General features: G+C 62.3%; 3 protein-coding genes across 5 annotated transcripts; all 3 read right to left on the bottom strand.

The window, feature by feature from the left end:
* Window positions 1-382: 382 nt before the first annotated feature.
* LMBR1L (limb development membrane protein 1 like) lies at window positions 383-5,670 on the bottom strand. Of its 3 annotated transcripts, none has more exons than XR_014880275.1 (17): window positions 5,421-5,670; window positions 3,768-3,852; window positions 3,490-3,526; window positions 3,241-3,380; window positions 3,049-3,152; window positions 2,858-2,984; window positions 2,674-2,742; window positions 2,496-2,560; window positions 2,304-2,379; window positions 2,123-2,206; window positions 1,970-2,046; window positions 1,822-1,899; window positions 1,663-1,722; window positions 1,461-1,515; window positions 1,319-1,385; window positions 1,076-1,237; window positions 383-988 (listed from the first exon to the last, which is right to left on the bottom strand). XR_014880275.1 is itself a non-coding variant. In XM_085212487.1 (17 exons), the coding sequence occupies exons 1-17, from the start codon at window positions 5,490-5,492 to the stop codon at window positions 927-929; spliced, it is 1,395 nt and encodes a 464-aa protein (XP_085068613.1). In that variant the 5' UTR covers window positions 5,493-5,670; the 3' UTR covers window positions 383-926. The 3 variants fall into 3 exon arrangements, 2 of the variants coding, with proteins under 2 accessions (XP_085068613.1, XP_085068612.1); XM_085212487.1 differs by having other exon boundaries at window positions 1,461-1,551; window positions 1,649-1,722; window positions 3,049-3,077; XM_085212486.1 differs by having other exon boundaries at window positions 1,461-1,551; window positions 1,649-1,722; window positions 5,421-5,668.
* Window positions 5,671-9,194: 3,524 nt separating this feature from the next.
* Window positions 9,195-12,962, bottom strand: TUBA1B (tubulin alpha 1b). Its single transcript, XM_085212488.1, has 4 exons — window positions 12,805-12,962; window positions 11,227-11,449; window positions 11,007-11,155; window positions 9,195-10,363 (listed from the first exon to the last, which is right to left on the bottom strand). The coding sequence occupies exons 1-4, from the start codon at window positions 12,805-12,807 to the stop codon at window positions 9,383-9,385; spliced, it is 1,356 nt and encodes a 451-aa protein (XP_085068614.1). The 5' UTR covers window positions 12,808-12,962; the 3' UTR covers window positions 9,195-9,382.
* Window positions 12,963-15,599: 2,637 nt separating this feature from the next.
* On the bottom strand, window positions 15,600-19,342 carry TUBA1A (tubulin alpha 1a). The gene is made up of 4 exons (XM_085212373.1): window positions 19,279-19,342; window positions 17,980-18,202; window positions 17,760-17,908; window positions 15,600-16,780 (listed from the first exon to the last, which is right to left on the bottom strand). The coding sequence occupies exons 1-4, from the start codon at window positions 19,279-19,281 to the stop codon at window positions 15,800-15,802; spliced, it is 1,356 nt and encodes a 451-aa protein (XP_085068499.1). The 5' UTR covers window positions 19,282-19,342; the 3' UTR covers window positions 15,600-15,799.
* Between the last annotated feature and the right edge of the window lie 203 nt (window positions 19,343-19,545).

Here is a 19,545-nt window from a genome sequence, read left to right as displayed (position 1 = left end):
GGGCTGGGGCTGTTCCTGGGCAGTTCCGCCGGGGCGATATGAGCCCCCCTCCTCCCCCCCCAGAGCCCTCATACCTCTATAAAGAGGAGGTGGGTTTGGGGGGCAGCTCAGCCCCCCCCCTTCCCAGAGCCGCTGCCCCCCAGCACCCATTGGAGGGGGGGAATATGGGACCCACCAGCTGCAGGAATCACCCTCACCTTCAGCCCTACCCAGAGCAGCTCAGCCACAGCCAGGAAATTAATAGTGAGCCCTGGGGGGGGTGGAAAGAGCAGGAACACCCCCCCCCCCCTCCATGGCACAAAGCCCTGAGCCCCTCCCAGCACAGCCCTGAGGTGGAACAAAACCCAGTCCGTTGTTTCTGTATATTAAAAGGATAATTAAATAAAAAAGAAACTTTGTTTATTGCTCCAAACAGGGTAACAGAGACCTGAACAACTCAACACAGGGGGACAACCTGTGCCCCCTCCCCCCCCCCCCCAGCCCTCCTCCCAGGACAACACAGGGATGGGGGCACACAGAGTGAGGGGGGCAAAGGAGATTCCATTTAGTGTCACAGTGAAACGGGGGGGGGGGGGGGGGAAAGATTTAAAACCAAATAAATGAGGAGGGGGGGGAGGAGGAAGATTTAAAACCAAATAAATGAGGGCAGCACAGGGGAGGGAGGGAAGGGGGGGGGAAAAATGAGGTATGTAAAAGTGTAAAGGGGGGGGGGCTGCAGCCAGCACAGCCCCACTGGGGGTCTGTATGGAGGACGTGGCTCAGTAGCGCAGTAGATTGAGATGGGGTTGGGGGAGGGGGGGGGGGTTAAAATGGAACGACCCCCCCACCGTGGTACCAGCTCTTCTGATAGGGCTCCAAAACCCACAAAGCACCTTGGGGGGTGGGGGGATGGGGTTCAGGGGTGCAGAGGGGAAACCCCCACAGCCTTAGCAGTGCTCTCCCCCCTGGGGCCGGGAACGTGAGACCGGCAGCGGCAGTTTGTGCAGACCTGGGTGGGGGGGAAGAGCATGAGGGGGGGTGGGGGGATACAGCCCCATCTCCACCCCCCACCCCCCCCGTGTGTCCCCCTCCTCACCAAAGGCACGGATGAGCTCCTCCTGCACAGCCCACGTCACCCTCTTCACCAGGCAGAGGGTGGTGAGCGCCGCGAAGCCCATGTTGTAGATGAAGACGATGTAGAAGTTCCCCAACCAATTAAAGCGGCCAAAATCCCCCAGGAGGTCGAAGCGAGTGATCCCTGTGGGCGAAGGGGGGGGGAGGGGGTCAGGAGGTGCCTCCTCCACCCGCCCCCCACCCCCATTGCAGCCCCACATCTCACCCAGCGTCCTGGAGAAGACGGGCAGGGCGGAGCTGAGCACCAGCAATGAGACGCAGTTCCCGATGATCTGGGGAGGAGAAGAGGTGCTGCCCCATTGCACGGCCCCATAACACGGCTCTATTGTGAAGGGGGAGGGTCTCACCTTGGTCAGGGGGGTGTCCTGCCTCTCGGGGAGCAGCCGTGTGAAGAGTGGGGAGCTATAGAAACCCACGACGGAGGAGAGCATCAGGTAACTGTGAGGGGGTGTTAAGGAGAGAGCAGAGAGGGGACACCGGGGTGGGGGGGGGGGGAGGGGGGGATGGAAGCCCCCAGTGCCTGCATGAAGGATACAAGATGAGGACAACCTGCAGTGCAGCTCCGAAGGAACCAAGGATGGAGAAGGAGACCTGGCCCAGGGCTGTGTCCTGCAGGAGGAGGCGCATGGAAGGGGCTCTGCCCCACGGATGGGGCTCCTCCTCTCTGCACCCCCACCCACCCCCTCATCCTCCCCCCACCCCGGGTACCTGCATGCCCCGTGGCATTGCGGTGTCATCCAGCAGCAGCTCCAGGACGTGGAAGCAGACGATGAGCACTGAGATGCCCTGAGAAAAGGAGGGGAGATTCAGGGCACCCATAGGGGGCTGTGGCATACGTGGGGATGGAGACACGCACCGTCAGAGCCAGGAGGCCCAGCATGGCCAGCGGGTAGCCCACATTCCTCTGCCAGGGTGATGCTCGGTGCCGCAGCTCTGTAGGGAGCACATTACCACCCCACTCCACAACGTGGACCCCTGAGAAACTCCCGGTGCCCCCCCAGCTCCTCACCCAGCTTCTTCCTCTTGCTCCGGATGCTGAGGAGCTGCTCCCGCAGCAGTGCCACGTTCAGGTTCAGCCAGCAGGAAGCCTTCCCTGCGGTGTGGGGACAGCGTGGGGCTCGTGGGGTCTCCGTGGCACCAACGCAGGTCCCCGTGGCATCCCATGCCATCCCCCTGCCGTGGGCACCCACCAGATGTGATCCTGCGGGACACGGCAGCCTCCTCAAATCTCGTGCAGCTCAGCTGCTCATCCAGGTCCTCCAGGAGCTGGGGACGGGCAGGAGCCATCAGGGACACGCATGTCACACCCCAGGCAGCCCGATGGCGTCGGGGACACCGAGACCCCAACCCACGGGGGTGGGATCACAGAGGGGACAGCTCACCCGGGGCTTCACCAGCAGCTTCCCGGTGACGGTGAACATGGTGGAGAGGCCAAACGGGGTGCACACTGAGGGAGAGAGCAGAGGGTGAACCCAGCAACCCTTCCCCGTGGCAGCAGCAGACCCCCACCACCTCAGGTCGGAGCTGTGGGCTGAGCCCTGCTCGCATCCCAGCACTCACGCAGCAGGAGCAGCACGCCAAAGAGCGAGATGCAGGAGTAGAGGTAGGGCAGGTAGCATTCCCAGAGGTCTGTGGAGAGCAGAGGGGGGTCAGGACACAGTAGGGCCCCATGGACTCCTCCCCACACGTTCAGCCCAGTGCTGTCCCAATGTCCCCCCCTCTCCCACACACCCCCAGCACCCACCATAGAGGGACTGCCGGCTCACAGCGTCGTTACCAGCGATGGCAGAGGCCACCCAGACCATGCCCAGCACCAGCAGTGTCAGCAGCAGCAGCACCACCGACGTCTCATACACACGAGCCATGATGCCCTACAGGACAGGGATCAGCACAGAGCTGGAGGGGGGGGGGAGGGGCACCCGTGGGGCCACGTACCTTCTTGGATCCTGCAAATCCCTCTGACTCTGTGAAGAAGTATGCAAAGGGCATGAGGAAGACGAGGGACAGGTTGGAGAAGAGAAAGACCAAGTTCCAGAGGCCTGGGGGAGGCAGGAGGGGCAGAATGGGGTGAGGTCCCAGTGCAGGATGGGGGGAGCTCAGCACCCCAGGACCACCCTGTGCACCCACCGTGGATGAGGGACCCATTCAGCCACTGGATGTAGTAGTTGTGGGGAAAGGAGAGCAGCACCTCGTTGCTGATGATGGAGAAGGGGAGCAGCAGCACAGCACCCAACGCCACGGCCAGGGTGAAGGTGCACAGCCCCAACCTGTCAGAGAGATCCCACGTGGGTGTCAGAGCTTAAGGTCCCCCCCCAGGGGACAGGAGAACGTGGTGCCCATCCGTCAAGGAGGGGAAGAGAGGTGGGAGGAACTTACGCAATCCTGTTGACAGCAGCGTCCTCATCATCGTGCACTGCAGAGGAAAAGAAACAAATGAGCAGGAAGGCTCCCTGCTACTCCCCACTCTGATGCCTTCCCCAGCCCCTCTCTCTGCTGTGAACAAAGCTGCAGAACTCAGAAGAGCTCGGGATGGAGGTGAGGCTCTGCTCCCCACCCCCACAATGGGACGCCCCACAGGGACCAGAGCTGCAGTGGGATTGGGGCAGGGAAGAGCAGGAGCAGCCTGAGGGGTTTGGGTCAGTGAATCCTCCTACCTGCTGCAAAATCCGTCTGCTTCTTGAAGTGCCTTATGACAAAATGGCAGAGGATGTAGAGGCTGGCGAAGAGCAGGGCACAGATCTGCAGGCACAGCAGCACAGCAGGCGGCCTCAGAGGGCAGCACTCCCCCCCACAAGGAGTGCTGACATCCCCAGATCCCATCAGCTCCCCCCTATTTTGTTTTCCTAACCCTGCTCTCTCTCCATAAACATGCACGGGCTGCACCCAGGGCTCACCCACTGGGTGCTCACAAGTCACCCCCTGTGAGCCAAGAGTGAAGAGCGAGCACCAGCAGCAGCCTTGGCTGCATGGAACACCCCGACCCTGCAGCCCTCGCACTGTTGGCACCCAGCAGGGCTGCAGACACAGCCTTGAGTCCAGCACCAAGGCCGACTGCAGTGTCTGTCTGTCCCTCCCACCCCCGCTGGCACTCTGAGCTCCAGCCCAAGCAGGCGACATTCGAAGAACACTGCGACCTTTCATCCCCGTGGGTACTCAGCAGAAGGGGGAAAGGTCGCCTGAACCCAATGCTTTGGCACCAGCACCACCGACACCTCCCTCCTGCCTGGGTGCCCTTCATATTAGGGGCTCAGCTGGGGGTCCCAGGGGTGAGGGCCCACCCAGTAGGGTGGCAGAGAGCACTGAGATCAGCCCAGCTCTGGGCACCCTGAGGGCTGTTCCTACCCCTGCTCCAGCTGAAGGAAGCGCACATCGCTGTGTTTGCTCAAAGGGCTCCGAAAACCTCAGAGCAAAGGAGTGAGGAAGGGGTTTCGTGGGGAGATCCATGAGACAGCAGCATCCCAGCTGCAGCCCAGCTGAGGGCGAGGGCTCCCAGCAGTGCTGATGTAACCATGGGGCAGAGCTCCACAACGTGGCCCGGGAAAGTCTGAAAGGTCGCATGGGCTCCACGCTGGCGGAGCTGAACCGGGCGTTCCTGGGAGAGGCGCAGCACTGCAGGGACGCGTGGCTCTGACTGTCCCAGAAGGCCCCTGGGAGATTCCAGAGCTGTGACACTTCCATCCTCCACACCTCTGACCCATAGCAGTGGATGCCCTGGCTGACAGAGCTGGGACCAGGGCTGCTCCCCTGCACAGTGCCCACAGTTCTGAGGGTTCCCCTCTGACACTGAGCACCCTGGGAGAAGATGATGGTGTAGGGGTGAGGAAGGGGCCACAGGCATATGGCACAGGTCTGGCTCAGCTGCGACACTGCTGCAAAACCGGGCAGCCCCGGTCCTCCCCCACACCAGGGACCCCACGCTGGCACAGGAGAGCCCCGGTGCCTGGGTTCTGCAGGACCTCAGAATCAGCCCAGGGCAGCCCTGCCCCACAGTAGGGCCGAGACCAGAGTTCAGCATTGGCTCCCTCACACCCCACAGCCCCGGCCCCATTCCCTCCCATACCCTCTGCCTTTTGGGAAGGGGAACGGGGACAGGAGGGCTCTCATCGGTCTGAGGATCCTCATCCACCCCCGGCTCCCCGGGCCGGGCCAAGCCCCGCTATCTGCGGGCACACAGCGCTGCGGTGCAGCTGCGACCGCGATAAGACCCGGGCGTGGGGCACAGCCCCGGAGCAGCCACCGGGAGCACGGGGAGCTCCACCACTCCTGAGAGACCCCAACCCCAGCGGACTCCCCTCCCCCAGACTCACGAGGCATTCGCGGACACGTTCATGGAAAAGCTGCTCCCGCACGGTCAGCGCGTCGAGCTCCACTGGGGCCATGGGGCGGAAAGCATGGCCGGGAAGGGTCGGGCAGGCCGGGCCGGGTCAGGGCAAGGCGCTGGGCCGGGTCAGAGCCGAGCAGGGCCGGGGTGGATCGGGTCGGGTCAGAGCCGAGCCGAGCCGAGCCGAGCCGCCTGCGGCAATGGGCACCGAAGCCACGCCCCCCACTCCCGCCGCTCGCTACTATGTATCCACTGCACCACCGCCCGGAAGTGCTCCGCCCCGACCCTCATTGGCTGCCGGCTCTGAATGAGGCGCCGCTCATTGGCTGAGAGCTGCGCGGGCGGAGCCCATTGGTTGAGCGCGCAGCCGCTCTCACGCCCGGCGCACCCACGCGTTCATTGATGCCCCCCGGTGCCCCTCCAGCCCCGCGGGACCCCCCGGGCCCGGGAGTGGTGCGGAGACGGCCTCGGCTCGGCCTGGGGGGGCCGGGAAGGGGGGGTGGGAGGGAACGGCGCTGAGCCGCTGCGCCAGCACTAATCCCTTAGCCAGGGCTAATCCCCGGGGCCCGTAAATCCTCCCCTCCTCCACCCCCCCATGCACTGGAGGGGGCCCCCGGGCAATGGCAAAGCTCCTTCCCAACCCCCACTGAGACTCGACCCCACAGAACAGAACCCACAGCCTCTGGCCCCCAGGATGGGGAAGGCCCACCCCCCTTCCCCAAGGAGCAGAGGAAGGGCCGGCCAGAGCCAGCGCTGCCAGCCCCACAGCCGTGTCACTGCGCACAGACAATGGGGACAGCCCGTTCCCATGTGGCTGTGCCCTGCGAGCCGCCCAAGCTGACACAAAGCGTTTGTATGTGACACAACAGCAGCTTGTCTTAAAGCCTTTTATTCGTAGAACGAGTACAGAAACGAGGAAAGCCGACAGATCACATCAGGGAGTTAAAGCCCAGCCAGGGCAGCTGGGAACAAGGAAAGAAACCAGGGCCAGAGCACGAGAAAGCCCAAAGTGTTTGAAGCAAACGTATGTGGACATGCGACAGCAGGACAATGTTTAATACTTCTTCCTCCCCAGCCACTGCTCCGCCCCATCCACTCCTCCGAGTCCCCACTTTCCCCACAATTCCTTCTCTACCATCCCCAGCCCCTTTTCACCCATCAGTCCCTGTTACTCTTTCCTCCCCCATCTCCCATCGCTCCCCATCCTCTCCTCTGCGCAGACCCCCCTCAATTTCTGCTCCCCCAATCCTTCACCCCAACCCCTATTCCCCCCCAACCTCCAACTCTTTTTCCCCATCTCCTAATCCCTCCCGCTTTGTTCAAAGCCCCCCCTCCCCCAGTTTGTCTTCCCTCCCTCCATCCATCCACCTCCCCATCCCAGAATCCTATCCCCTGCACACTCCCAGCCCCCCCCGCCCCACACAATGGCTGCGGCTGCCCGACCCAACGCAAAACCCCCCCCCGCAACTTCCAGGCTGCAGCCCCTGGCAGCGCTCTTATATATAGAAAAGGAGGCGGGCCGCCCTAGCGCACCGAGCTCCCATTGGCTGTCGAGTCGCCCATCAAACCATCCCCGGCGCTGATTGGCTGAGCCTCGTGGCGCGCTCCAGGTTCGCCCTCTCCAAACTGCGGGGTGGGAGATTTGCCCCCTCCCCCCACAGTGCGGTGCAGCCCCCGTCTGGGCAGCAAAAGGGGTCTGGGGGGGGGCTGCGGACACAATGGGGGCACCCAGCACTGTGGGGACACAGCACTGCTCCCCCAGCACATGGGTGAGTCCCCCCGGGCTGTAACGGGGCTCTGTGGGCAGCAGTGTTTTCCCCCAACCCACTTTTAGGCTTCTACCGCCCCTGGGGGGGCCACAGGGGGACACCCAGCAGTGGAGCTGGAGCTGGATGCTGATGCAGGCTGCTTTGTTCTGCAGTATGGATCAGTATCTCAGTTTAAGGGCCAATGTATCCCTTTAAGCAAAAGGAATCAGAATCATAGAATGGCCTGGGTTGCAAAGGATCACAATTGAGTTCCAACCCCCCGCTGTGTGCAGTCACCAACCAGCAGCCCAGGGTGCCCACAGCCACATCCAGCCTGGCCTTGAGTGCCTGCAGGGATGGGGATCCACAGCCTCCTTGGGCAACCAGTTCCAGTGCCTCACCACCCTCTGGGTGAAAAACTTCCTCCTCACATCCAACCCAAACCTCCCCTGTCTCAGTTTAAAGCCATTCCCCCTTGTCCTGTCACCATCCACCCTCACAAACAGCCGTTCCCCTCCTGTTCATCCGCTCCCTTCAAGTACTGGAAGGCCACACTGAGGTCTCCCCAAAACCTGCTCTTCTCCAAGTTAAACAAGCCCAGTTCCCTCAACCTTTCCTCGTAGGAGAGCTGCTCCAGTCCTCTGATCATCTCAGTGCCCTCCTCTGGACCTGATCTATGAGCTCCACGTCCTTCCTGTGCTGGGGGCTCTGCTCCTAAAGCATCCCATTCCCACTTTGCTGGGCAAACAGCCTTGTTTTCTCTTCATTCTGCCTCACAAGAAGGACTGCAGTCACAACAGCCGGCTTTTATCTTTGGCATCCACCATGGGCAAGGACATTTTCCTTGGATTTCATGTATGTTGTTTTGGAAGTCGCTCATTATGGCCCAGCGAGCCACTGAAGTTTGCCAAGCTGGGGAAAAACAACTCAAGGTCAGCAAAAATCTCTAAGATGAATCTGATGGTGGAAAAACGGAAAGTGGGCATAAAACCACCATAGGCGCTCCCACTCATGCCCAGGGGGTCATTAGCACACATTAATGAGTTACTGGAAAAGAATGAGTACATGTTGATGCACTGCACAGGTAGGTCCTCGCTGTTCAGATGTAGAAGCTGAGCTCTCAGAGCACACTTGTTTGTCACATCTGGTTTGCGGGACGAGGAATAAAGGAACAAAGCCTTCTAACACTGCACTGGGGTTAGAGAATTCTTTGTAATGGTGTCACTGCATCAGTGGAGAAAGGAAGAGCCACGGACGTCACCTGGGTTAAAGTGAGGCCTTTGGCACAGCACCACACAACATCCTGCCGTCCAGTGTGAAAGAAGTGGATTTGCTGGGTGCTCTGTTGGATGGGCAAAGGAGGGCCTGCAGAATCAAGTCCAGAGTGGTGGTCAGAGGCTCCACGTCTGGATGGAGATCAGTGATGAGTGGTGTCCCACAGTGCTGGGGCTGGTACTCATATCATCAATGACATGACAGCGGGGTTGGTGCTCCCGCAGCACAGTTTGCTGATGACAGAGCTGCAGGGAGCAGTGACACAGCAGAGGGATGAGATGCCATCAGAGGAGCCCGGAGAGGCTGAGCAGTGAGCCCAGGGGAACCTCATGAAGCTCAATAAACCCAAGTGCAGGGACTACACCTGGGTTGAGGAAACCCCCATTATCAACACAAATTGGGAGATGAAAAGATGGAGGGCAGGCAAGGGATGCGACCCCATCCCCCTGCAGCAAGGCCTCACCTGTGTCCCCTGCACGAGGTGGATGAGAAATGCTCTCAGTTGTAACCCCCCCCCCATCAGGCCACAGGACCCCAGGACGGCTGTGTCTGCCCACCCCTGGGCTATGAATGAAACCGCGGTTCCCATTCATAAAAACGTGCAGCTCCCACAGAACCTCATGAATGGCCGCAGTCCAGCGCTTCCCACCCACATCCCCCCCCATCTTCTGCCCCAATGGAGTGGGGGAAAACGGGGCGATGCCAGCATTGCAGCACAGAGCACTCGGACACAGAGCTTAAGACAGGGAATGCTTTTTATTCATTGAGACACACAAGAGAAGAAAGGTGGGTCTGTAACAGACTTGCTATTGAACCACAGAGCATGACAGCACAGACAGCAGCACACACTGCTACAGACCCATAGGGGTGGGGAGATAACTAGCTTTGTTGTCTGTATGAGCAAGAGTAACAACGTTGTGAGCCTTCAGTACTCCTCTCCTTCCTCCTCGCCCTCACCCTCCACCGAATCCACTCCCACCTCCTCATAATCCTTCTCCAGGGCTGCCATATCCTCCCGGGCCTCCGAGAACTCCCCCTCCTCCATGCCCTCCCCCACGTACCAGTGCACAAAGGCTCGCTTGGCGTACATCAGGTCAAACTTGTGGTCCAGGCGCGCCCACGCCTCGGCGATGGCCGTGGTGTTGCTCAGCATGCACACGGCGCGCTGCACCTTGGCCAGGTCCCCCCCGGGCACCACGGTGGGCGGCTGGTAGTTGATGCCCACCTTGAAGCCGGTGGGGCACCAGTCCACAAACTGGATGCTGCGCTTGGTCTTGATGGTGGCGATGGCGGCGTTGACGTCTTTGGGCACCACGTCCCCGCGGTACAGCAGGCAGCACGCCATGTACTTGCCGTGCCGCGGGTCGCACTTCACCATCTGGTTGGCCGGCTCGAAGCACGCGTTGGTGATCTCAGCCACCGACAGCTGCTCGTGGTAGGCTTTTTCTGCCGAGATCACCGGTGCGTACGTGGCCAAGGGGAAGTGGATGCGGGGGTAGGGCACCAGGTTGGTCTGGAACTCCGTCAGGTCGACGTTCAGAGCCCCGTCGAAGCGCAGCGAGGCCGTGATGGAGGACACGATCTGGCTGATGAGGCGGTTCAGGTTGGTGTAGGTGGGGCGCTCGATGTCCAGGTTCCTGCGGCAGATGTCGTAGATGGCCTCGTTGTCCACCATGAAGGCGCAGTCGGAGTGCTCCAGCGTGGTGTGGGTGGTGAGGATGGAGTTGTAGGGCTCCACCACGGCCGTGGACACCTGCGGGGCCGGGTAGATGGAGAACTCCAGCTTGGACTTTTTGCCGTAGTCCACCGACAGGCGCTCCATCAGCAGCGAGGTGAAGCCGGAGCCGGTGCCGCCCCCGAAGCTGTGGAACACCAGGAAGCCCTGCAGCCCCGTGCACTGGTCAGCCTGGAAAAGAACAACGGCAAAAGACACCACATCACTGCCAAGTGTCCCAAGTTCACATTGCTACTGACTTGCATAGGAAGTGAGACCCAGCTGTCTCAGCCCTTTGACACATCTTACACCACAAACACCAACAAGTGTTGGCCCCCATTGGGCTGTAAGCATTCGGAGGACAGCAAGGTGCCTCCAGGAGCCAGCAGCCCACGGAGATGAGTGGGCAGGAGCTGGCAGCAGCCCCTCACCCACAGGAATAACACTGCAAAGATGCAGGGCCAGCATGAGCTTCCCTGAAGGAGTTAAGCACTCAGCACAGCTGCTCATAAGCACTGCATAAAGAAGGATCAGAGTCCAGGTCAAAGGAAAGCTCGCACGACCCAAAAGAAGGAAAGTGAGGTTTTTCAAAGCACAGGAGCTGCCCTCTGCCCCGCAGGCCCATCCCACCCCCAGAGCCAACACAGCTGGGTGCAGAGGCTGCAGCAGCAGCACACCTGCAGCACCCAGAGGCACGGGGTCAGCATCCCACCCACTGCAGGACGAGGGGCTCCAGTGCACCCGGAGCCCCACAGCACAGCTCCGTGCTGCCCCTCGGTCCCACGGGGTGGGGGGGGACCCAACGATGCACGTGTCCCCACGGCGCTGCACCCACCAGCTTGCGGATGCGGTCCAGCACCAGGTCGATGATCTCCTTGCCGATGGTGTAGTGCCCCCGGGCGTAGTTGTTGGCCGCATCCTCCTTGCCCGTGATCAGCTGCTCGGGGTGGAAGAGCTGCCGGTACGTCCCCGTGCGCACCTCATCTGGGGGCACCGGGAGCAACGTCAGCACCGCCACGGCCCCCCCACGGCACCCCCACCCCCACCCCGCTCACCGATCACAGTGGGTTCCAGGTCCACAAAGACGGCACGGGGCACGTGCTTGCCAGCCCCCGTCTCGCTGAAGAAGGTGTTGAAGGAGTCGTCCCCCCCGCCGATGGTTTTGTCGCTGGGCATCTGCCCGTCGGGCTGGATGCCGTGCTCCAGGCAGTACAGCTCCCAGCAGGCATTGCCGATCTGCACGCCCGCTTGGCCCACGTGGATGGAGATGCACTCACGCTGTGGGGTGAGGGAGGGGGTTTGGCTGCTGATCTGCTGCGCCCCAGCACTGCAGAGCCTGAGGTGGGGATCTTCCCGGGGTTATTCCTACTTTCTCAGTGTACTGGGATGGGACACGCAGCACCAGTGGGGCTGAGCGTCACCATGGGACAGCCTGAGCCCCGAGGGGACGCACGGTGCTCAGTGCCACCTCCACAGGCAGCAACGGGGCCATGGGGGGGGAGAGGGGAGGGGTTGTTTGGGGCCAGCCAAGCACTGAGACCCCATAGCAGTGTGGGAGTGACCCCCCCCCCCCCGGCACGGGGAGGACATTTCACAGCCAGGGAAGGGGGGGCACCGAGGATGAGGAAGCAGCACTGCAGTGCTGACATCACTGCGGCACGGCGGGGAAACCACGTGGCCACCGAGCAAACCCAAAGCGGTGAGTGCAGCACAGGGGGGGGGGGGGGGGGGGGGGTGGAATGGGGTGGGATGGCTGGGGTCCAGTTGCTCTGCCGCTCCCCCACCCCCACATTCCCAGCCGCACCCATCGCCACCACCTGCTCAGCATTCCTCCACGGCAAGGCAGATGGTGCCATGCTGGGGGGTGGGCAGCCTAAGCTCTGTGGGAGGGGCGCAAAACCCCGGGGGGGGGGAAATCGGCCCCACTGGTCTGCAGTGAGCCGCCCTCGGATGGGTGCGGGGAGCAAAGCGGGACAGGAAAGGGAACGGAGGCCGTCCTGGGGTGGGGGAAGGGGAGGATTTGGGGGTTTTGGTGCCGCAGAGGGCGGGGTTGAATGGGGGGGTTTGGGGGAGGGAGGGAGGAGCGCACCCGCACCTTCCCGCGCGCGGGAAACCCCTAACGGTCCGGACTTGGCGCCAAAATTGGGCTCACGCCCCGCCCCCAACAGAGCGATGGGGGAGGGGGGGGGCTGGAGGGGATGTGGGACCACGTGCTGGGCGCCCCAATGGGGCTTCGGGGGGAGGCGGCCCCCAGGTCCCGCTCTGTGCCCCCATCGCTCTGCCCCAGCCGCTCCTCCCGGCCCCCACCCTGCCCTCAATTCCTGCTCTGCCCCCCCGCCCCTTTTCACCCCATCAGCCCCTGTTGCCCTTTCACTATTCGCCCCCACCCCGTTGTTCCCCGCTCCCTTCTCAGCCCAGCGCCTCCATTTCTGCTCCCTCATCCTTCACCCCGACCCCAAATTCCCCCCAATCCTTTTTCCCCATTTCCATACCCCTCCATCTCCTACATCGCCCTTCCACTCCTCAAAGCCCCCCCTCAACTTGCGCTCCCTCCGTTCACCCACTCATCCATCCACCCATCCACTCACGGCTCCTACCCCCTAATTACCCCCTAATTCCCCCCTGCCCCATACCATGGTTGCGGTACTCGGCCCGACGCAAAGAGTCGTCGCAAGTTCCGACTGCAGCCGCTCCCCGGCGCGCCCTTAATATAGAGGTACAGCAGCGGGCAGCTCCCGCGCTCCCATTGGCTGCCGCGACCGCCCATCAAAACACCGCCAGTGCTGATTGGTTAAACCTCGTGGCGCGCTCCACCTTCCTCCCCCATCTGCAGAGTGGGCGACTCGCCCTGCCCCCCCCTGCAGTGCGGTGCAGCCCCCATCTGGAGCAGCAAAAGGGGGCTGGGGGTGGGGGGGGGAGGTGAATTAACACGGGGATCGCCCGCCCCCCCCCCCTTCCGCAGTCCGTCCTGTGCGCTTTGCCCGCCCCACTGCGACGGGGGGGGAGGAAGGGGGAACGAAAGCAAGAGCCGTTAATAACCCCCCACTTTCCCCCCCCCCCGCATATCCCCGCCCGCCCCGGTGCGGTTTTGCTGCAGAGGAAAACTGCGCCAGTGCGGGGGGGGGAGGGATGTACAGCACGTGCTCCCCCCTTCAACGCCCAGAGCTTTTAATCCGCTTCCGCGTTGCCACCCCCCCCACCCTCCCCCCAAAGCCCAGCTCCCCAGGGGGCCCCCGGCCCATCTGTACTCCCCCCCCCGCTGCCATCTGCACGCTGCCTCCCCTCCTTCACCCTCCCCCCATCCCAGCACGAGGGTCGCAATGTCGCCCCTCCTCCATCCCCGGTGCTCTTTGCTCCCAGTACACCGGAGCCCGTGAGACCCCCCCCACGTCGTGCCCCCCCCTTTATAGGGTCGTCCACCCCCCCACCCCCCCCCACGGCCGCACTGCAGCAGCGCGGCGCTGACGTGGCGCTGCCTCATGGCCGCCGGCCGCGAAATGGCGGCTATGAGGAAGGGAGAGCCCGGGGGGGGTGAAATAATTGGGGTGGGGTGGGGATAATTGGGGGGGGGGTCCCTGTATGTGTGACCCCCCACCCCCAACGCCGCGCTGCTGCACGCTGGGTTCGCACCGCTTTGCGCTCTGAGCACAGCGGGGGGGGGGGGGGGGGGAGAGAATGGGGGTGTGGGGGGGCAGTGGGGGGGTGTGGCTGACTGCCCCCACCCCCACATAGGGCTGCGTTGCCCCCATCCCGAGCGGGGCGGTTCCTCTTCCTACAATGGGGGGGGTCAGGGATGAGGGGGGGAGCACCCAAGCCTTTTGGGGTGGGGGCTGCGGTCACAGCGCTGCTCCCCCAGCACGCGGGTGACCCCCCCCCCCACCCCAACCCCTCCGCTTTACTGGGGCTGTGCGTGCAGCAGAGCCCCCCCCACTCTCTTTAGGCTTCTACCGGCCCCGGGGGGGTCGTTAGGGGCACCCAGCAGCAGAGGTGGAGCTGGATGCTCCTGCAGGCTGCTCTGTTCAGCAGAACGGATCAGTATCGCAGCGTAGGGGCCAACGTTTCCCATTAAGCAAAAGGGATCCACGAGCTCCGCTCCTAAAGCATCCCGTTCCACTTTGCTGGGCGAACAGCCTTGTTTTCTCTTCGTTCTGCCTCACAAGAAGGACTGCAGTCACAACAGACAGCTTTTATCTTTGGCACCCACCATGGGCAAGGACATTTTTCTTGGATTTCACGTACGTTGTTTTGGAAGTCGCTCATTATGGCCCAACGAGCCACTGAAGTTTGGCAAGCTGGGGAAAAACAGCTGGGGAGAGAGTAGGTAGGCAAGGACCACCATAGGTGTTAATGCCCAGAGGGCCATTAGCATTTATTGAGTTATTGGATAAAAATGAGTACGAATCCCAAGATACTGCATAGGTTTGTCTTCACTGTTCAGATGTAGAAGCTGAGCTGTCAGAGCATCGTCTGTTTGTCACATCATCTGGTCTGTAATATGGTGAAGGATAAAGGAATGCTGCTTTCTAACACCATAATGGGGTCAGAGAGTTTCCTTCCCCCATTTCAGCTGACAGCAGCACCATGGGAACGGGAGCTGCAGACATTCCTGGGATGCTGCACTGGGGGTGATTGGCACCGATGTGTTGGGTTGGGATGGTGCAGCACTGCTTATATGGTGGGGGGCAGCTCAGGGTCACTGCACCACCATGGAAAGATGGGGTGGGAGAAAAGATGAAAGCCCCAAAAATGTGAGCTGGGAGAGGGAGGAGTTTCATTAAAGGAAAATAAGGTAGAAAGGAAGAAACTCTTTGTGTTTCCCACCTGCAAGCACTGGTCCGTGCCCCCTCCCCACGTGCCCCCACCCACCTGCAGGCTGCGTGGCTTTTGGGGTGTTATAAGGCAGTCTGGGTTCTGCTGCAGCCACAAAGCACAGCATTAAAGGAGGGCGAGGGGAAGCAAACCCCACTCCTGCCCCCCTCCAGAGGATTCCCATCAGGGTACAACATCACACTGCAAGGGGAAAACAGTGGGGGGAAGAAAGAGGAAGGGGGATGCTCAGCATTTTGTGTCCATCCTTTGCCCACTCCCCCCCCTCATGAGGGGGTGGGATGTGTCCCCTTGTTGTCCCCCCCAGGACAGCTGTGTCTGCCCACCCCTGGGCTATGAATGAACCCGCGGTTCCCATTCATAAAAACGCGCAGCTCCCACGGACCCTCATGAATGGCCGCAGCCCAGCGCTTCCCACCCACATCCCCCCAACCCATCTTCTGCCCCACACACCGGGGGTGAAGGGGGTGGGTGACCCCCCAAGGACAGAGCTGGGGCTGAGGGTGCTGAGCTCAGCCCACCCCCAGCAGCACCACAACTGATGAAGGGGAATGGGGGGGGGTATCCCAGCATCACAGCACAGAGCACTCAGACACAGAGCTTAAGACAGGGAATGCTTTTTATTCATTGAGACACACAGGAGAGGACTGGGGGGGTGGGGATGGGGGTCTGTAACAGACTTTCCATTGAACCACAGACCATAGAACAGCACAGACAGCAGCGCACACTGCTACAGACCCATAGGGGTGGGGTGGGGATAACCAGGTTTGTTCCCTGTGCGAGCAGCACCGTTGTGAACCCTCAGTACTCCTCTCCTTCCTCCTCGCCCTCACCCTCCACCGAATCCACTCCCACCTCCTCATAATCCTTCTCCAGGGCTGCCATATCCTCCCGGGCCTCCGAGAACTCCCCCTCCTCCATGCCCTCCCCCACGTACCAGTGCACAAAGGCTCGCTTGGCGTACATCAGGTCAAACTTGTGGTCCAGGCGCGCCCACGCCTCGGCGATGGCCGTGGTGTTGCTCAGCATGCACACGGCGCGCTGCACCTTGGCCAGGTCCCCCCCGGGCACCACGGTGGGCGGCTGGTAGTTGATGCCCACCTTGAATCCAGTGGGGCACCAGTCTACAAACTGAATGGTGCGCTTGGTCTTGATGGTGGCGATGGCGGCGTTGACGTCTTTGGGCACCACGTCCCCGCGGTACAGCAGGCAGCACGCCATGTACTTGCCGTGCCGCGGGTCGCACTTCACCATCTGGTTGGCCGGCTCGAAGCACGCGTTGGTGATCTCAGCCACCGACAGCTGCTCGTGGTAGGCTTTTTCTGCCGAGATCACCGGTGCGTACGTGGCCAAGGGGAAGTGGATGCGGGGGTAGGGCACCAGGTTGGTCTGGAACTCCGTCAGGTCGACGTTCAGAGCTCCATCGAAGCGCAGCGAGGCCGTGATGGAGGACACGATCTGCCCTATCAGCCTGTTGAGGTTGGTGTAGGTGGGGCGCTCGATGTCCAGGTTCCTGCGGCAGATGTCGTAGATGGCCTCGTTGTCCACCATGAAGGCGCAGTCGGAGTGCTCCAGCGTGGTGTGGGTGGTGAGGATGGAGTTGTAGGGCTCCACCACGGCCGTGGACACCTGCGGGGCCGGGTAGATGGAGAACTCCAGCTTGGACTTCTTGCCGTAGTCCACCGACAGGCGCTCCATCAGCAGCGAGGTGAAGCCGGAGCCGGTGCCGCCCCCGAAGCTGTGGAACACCAGGAAGCCCTGCAGTCCCGTGCACTGGTCAGCCTGCGGGGACACAAGAAGGGGTCGTGTTGGATCCAGGCAGCTGCACAGCTCGGCCCTTCCTCTTTGTGGCCTCGTGAGGACGTTCTGGAGGTGTTTCTTTTGGGGATCTCCGGGGGTAGGAGGCACCAGGACAGTGTGATGGGGCACCTCCAGCCATTGCAATCTGCGCCTTGAGGTGTGGATCCCTTTGGGGGACGCAGCCTATGGGGTGTTGGCACTGGGCAGACTGGGGGAACACACCACAGTGGTGTCTCGTTCACTCTGGACAGCTGCAGAACTTGATCCTTCCTCTTTATGTCCTCTAGAGGACACTTTGGGGGGGATTTCCAGTAGCAGGACAGGGTGAGGGGTAGCTCCATGCCCCAGGAGTCACCACTTGAAACACGGATCCCCTGGGGAAGCCCCATGATGAGCACACAGCCTCATGGGTGGAGGGCAGATGCCTTCAGCTTCCCCCACCCATGGGCGAGTGCACGGGGAGCAAATTGAGCCGAGGTCTTGGCCAAAATGTCAGGATGGGAGTGGGTCAGCCCACGGCTCTGCCTCCACCCCCACAATCCCTGGGGTTCCCAACCCCTCTAAGTGCAGCTGGATGTGGCTGCAGCAGGGCTGGAGGGGTGGGCAGGGGAACAAAGGAGGAATTGCAGAGCTCAGCAATGCCGGGGGACGCGGCGCTGTGGAGCAGCTCCAACACTGCAGCTGCACCGCGGCACGCTGCCAGCCAATGGCAGCCTGCACAACAGGATTACCATTAATTAATATATTCAATCTAAATCCAGCCTGGCTGGGTCTGGAAGGGAGGGCGAGACAGAGGAACAGAGCCTTTGTCCTCATCACGCCACCCACCCAGCCCCACCCACTGCAGGACGAGGGGCTCCAGTGCACCCGGAGCCCCACAGCACAGCTCCGTGCTGCCCCTCGGTCCCACGGGGTGGGGGGGGACCCAACAATGCGCGCGTCCCCACAGCGCTGCACCCACCAGCTTGCGGATGCGGTCCAGCACCAGGTCGATGATCTCCTTGCCGATGGTGTAGTGCCCCCGGGCGTAGTTGTTGGCCGCATCCTCCTTGCCCGTGATCAGCTGCTCGGGGTGGAAGAGCTGCCGGTACGTCCCCGTGCGCACCTCATCTGGGGGCACCGGGAGCAACGTCAGCACCGCCACGGCCCCCCCACGGCACCCCCACCCCCACCCCGCTCACCGATCACAGTGGGTTCCAGGTCCACAAAGACGGCACGGGGCACGTGCTTGCCAGCCCCCGTCTCGCTGAAGAAGGTGTTGAAGGAGTCGTCCCCCCCGCCGATGGTTTTGTCGCTGGGCATCTGCCCGTCGGGCTGGATGCCGTGCTCCAGGCAGTACAGCTCCCAGCAGGCATTGCCGATCTGCACGCCCGCTTGGCCCACGTGGATGGAGATGCACTCACGCTGTGGGGTGGACATGGGGCAGCGTCACCCCCCGGCTCAGCGATGTGTTTTTCTCCCCCCTCGCCCCCATCCCCGATCCCCTGGATACGCTGTTCATACGGATGGGCTGAGAAGAGCGCCCTCTGGCGGCTGGAATAGGGCCGCCCCCCCCGCCCCCATCCCATTGTTCTGGGGCTGCAGCACAGCCACACCCCGATGGGGGGGTCAGCACTGGGGGTTCCATCCAGCTCTGTAACCCCACCCATTATGAGTTGGGGGCTCAGCGATGGATCCCACGCTGCCCGTGGGGGGGGGCCACGCCCTGTCCTATAGGATCACAAGGCTGAAGTTTGGGGGCTCAGCATCGGCACTCATTCTGCCCGGGGGGGGTCCCAGTTTAACCATCGCCCCACCCGGTATGGCCTCAGCATTATTCTGCTCTATCGGACCGGGACCACGCCCTTACCGGCTCAGAACCGGAGAACGGAGCTCCTATTGTGCTCCGTTAACCGGGAGCCACGCCCAGCGCGGAGCCGGTACCGGGAGCTCCCATCTCACCCTATTTAAAGGGACCCGGTGTTCCCCGTCTCGGTTTAACGGGGGCCACGCCCTTTGCTGACTCGGCATCGGGGCTCATTTTACCCCACGTAACGGATCCTAACACCCCCCAACCCAATTTAACGGGGGGCTACAGCCTCCGCAGAGTCAGTACGGAGGGAGCCCCATTCCTCCTCAATGAGCGGATTCGAGGATAACCCCCCCCCCCATGATTTAACGGGGACCACACCCGAAGCTGACGCGGCACCGAGGCTCCATCGTGCCCGGATTAACGGGACACGATGCGGTTTAACGGGGACCGCACGCGGTGCGGGCTCAGCACCGACAGAGGGGCCTTCACCCCCCCCCCGCGCACCGGGCGGGGGCCGCGTTTTGTCACCGGAGCCCTTCGCGGTGATCGCATTATGGGCTCCGCGGCTGCAAAGGAGGAGGAAAAAGAACCAAAAAGGGGAAAAAAAAAAAAAAAAAAAGAGGAACAAAAGGAAGGGGGGGGAGAAGGTGAGCAGAGCCCGATCCCGGTGCCCCCCCCCGGTGCTCACCATGGCGGCTGCTCGCTCCGGGGCTTTCTCACAGCACGACGCTGAGGCAGTCGATGTAAGAGACGCGGCGGAGCCGGGCGGCGGAACGTGGCTTTATAGGGCCGCCGGGGCGGAGCGGAGCGGAGCGGTGCGGGGGGAGGAGGCCCCGGCGGCGGCCATTGGTGTGCGGGGATGAGGTAATGGCCCCCCCTCTCCCTCTCGCCCCACCGGAGCTGCAGACAAAGGGCGGGCGGGGCGGGGCGGGGTGGGGGGGCACGGGGGATGCGG

This window comes from Meleagris gallopavo, chromosome 31, assembly GCF_905368555.1.
Source record: "Meleagris gallopavo chromosome 31, MGAL_WU_HG_1.1, whole genome shotgun sequence".
In the NCBI taxonomy this organism is placed as follows: Eukaryota; Metazoa; Chordata; class Aves; order Galliformes; family Phasianidae; genus Meleagris; species Meleagris gallopavo.
Note: the sequence above shows the minus strand (reverse complement) of the source record. Positions and strands in the feature narration are given on the sequence as shown.

Excerpts from the sequence above, each read along its gene's own strand:
- LMBR1L (XM_085212486.1), bottom strand. The coding sequence starts at position 5,492 with ATGGCCCCAGTGGAGCTCGACGCGCTGACCGTGCGGGAGCAGCTTTTC. Across the intron at positions 2,561-2,673 it reads TGGCGTGCTGCTCCTGCTGC|TGTGCACCCCGTTTGGCCTC; the intron begins GTGAGTGCTGGG and ends TCTCTCCCTCAG. Across the intron at positions 1,723-1,821 it reads CAATGCCACGGGGCATGCAG|GACACAGCCCTGGGCCAGGT; the intron begins GTACCCGGGGTG and ends CTCCTCCTGCAG.
- TUBA1B (XM_085212488.1), bottom strand. Across the intron at positions 11,156-11,226 it reads CCTGGAACCCACTGTGATCG|ATGAGGTGCGCACGGGGACG; the intron begins GTGAGCGGGGTG and ends CGGTGCCCCCAG. Across the intron at positions 10,364-11,006 it reads TGGACCGCATCCGCAAGCTG|GCTGACCAGTGCACGGGGCT; the intron begins GTGGGTGCAGCG and ends GTTCTTTTCCAG.
- TUBA1A (XM_085212373.1), bottom strand. Across the intron at positions 17,909-17,979 it reads CCTGGAACCCACTGTGATCG|ATGAGGTGCGCACGGGGACG; the intron begins GTGAGCGGGGTG and ends CGGTGCCCCCAG. Across the intron at positions 16,781-17,759 it reads TGGACCGCATCCGCAAGCTG|GCTGACCAGTGCACGGGACT; the intron begins GTGGGTGCAGCG and ends GTGTCCCCGCAG.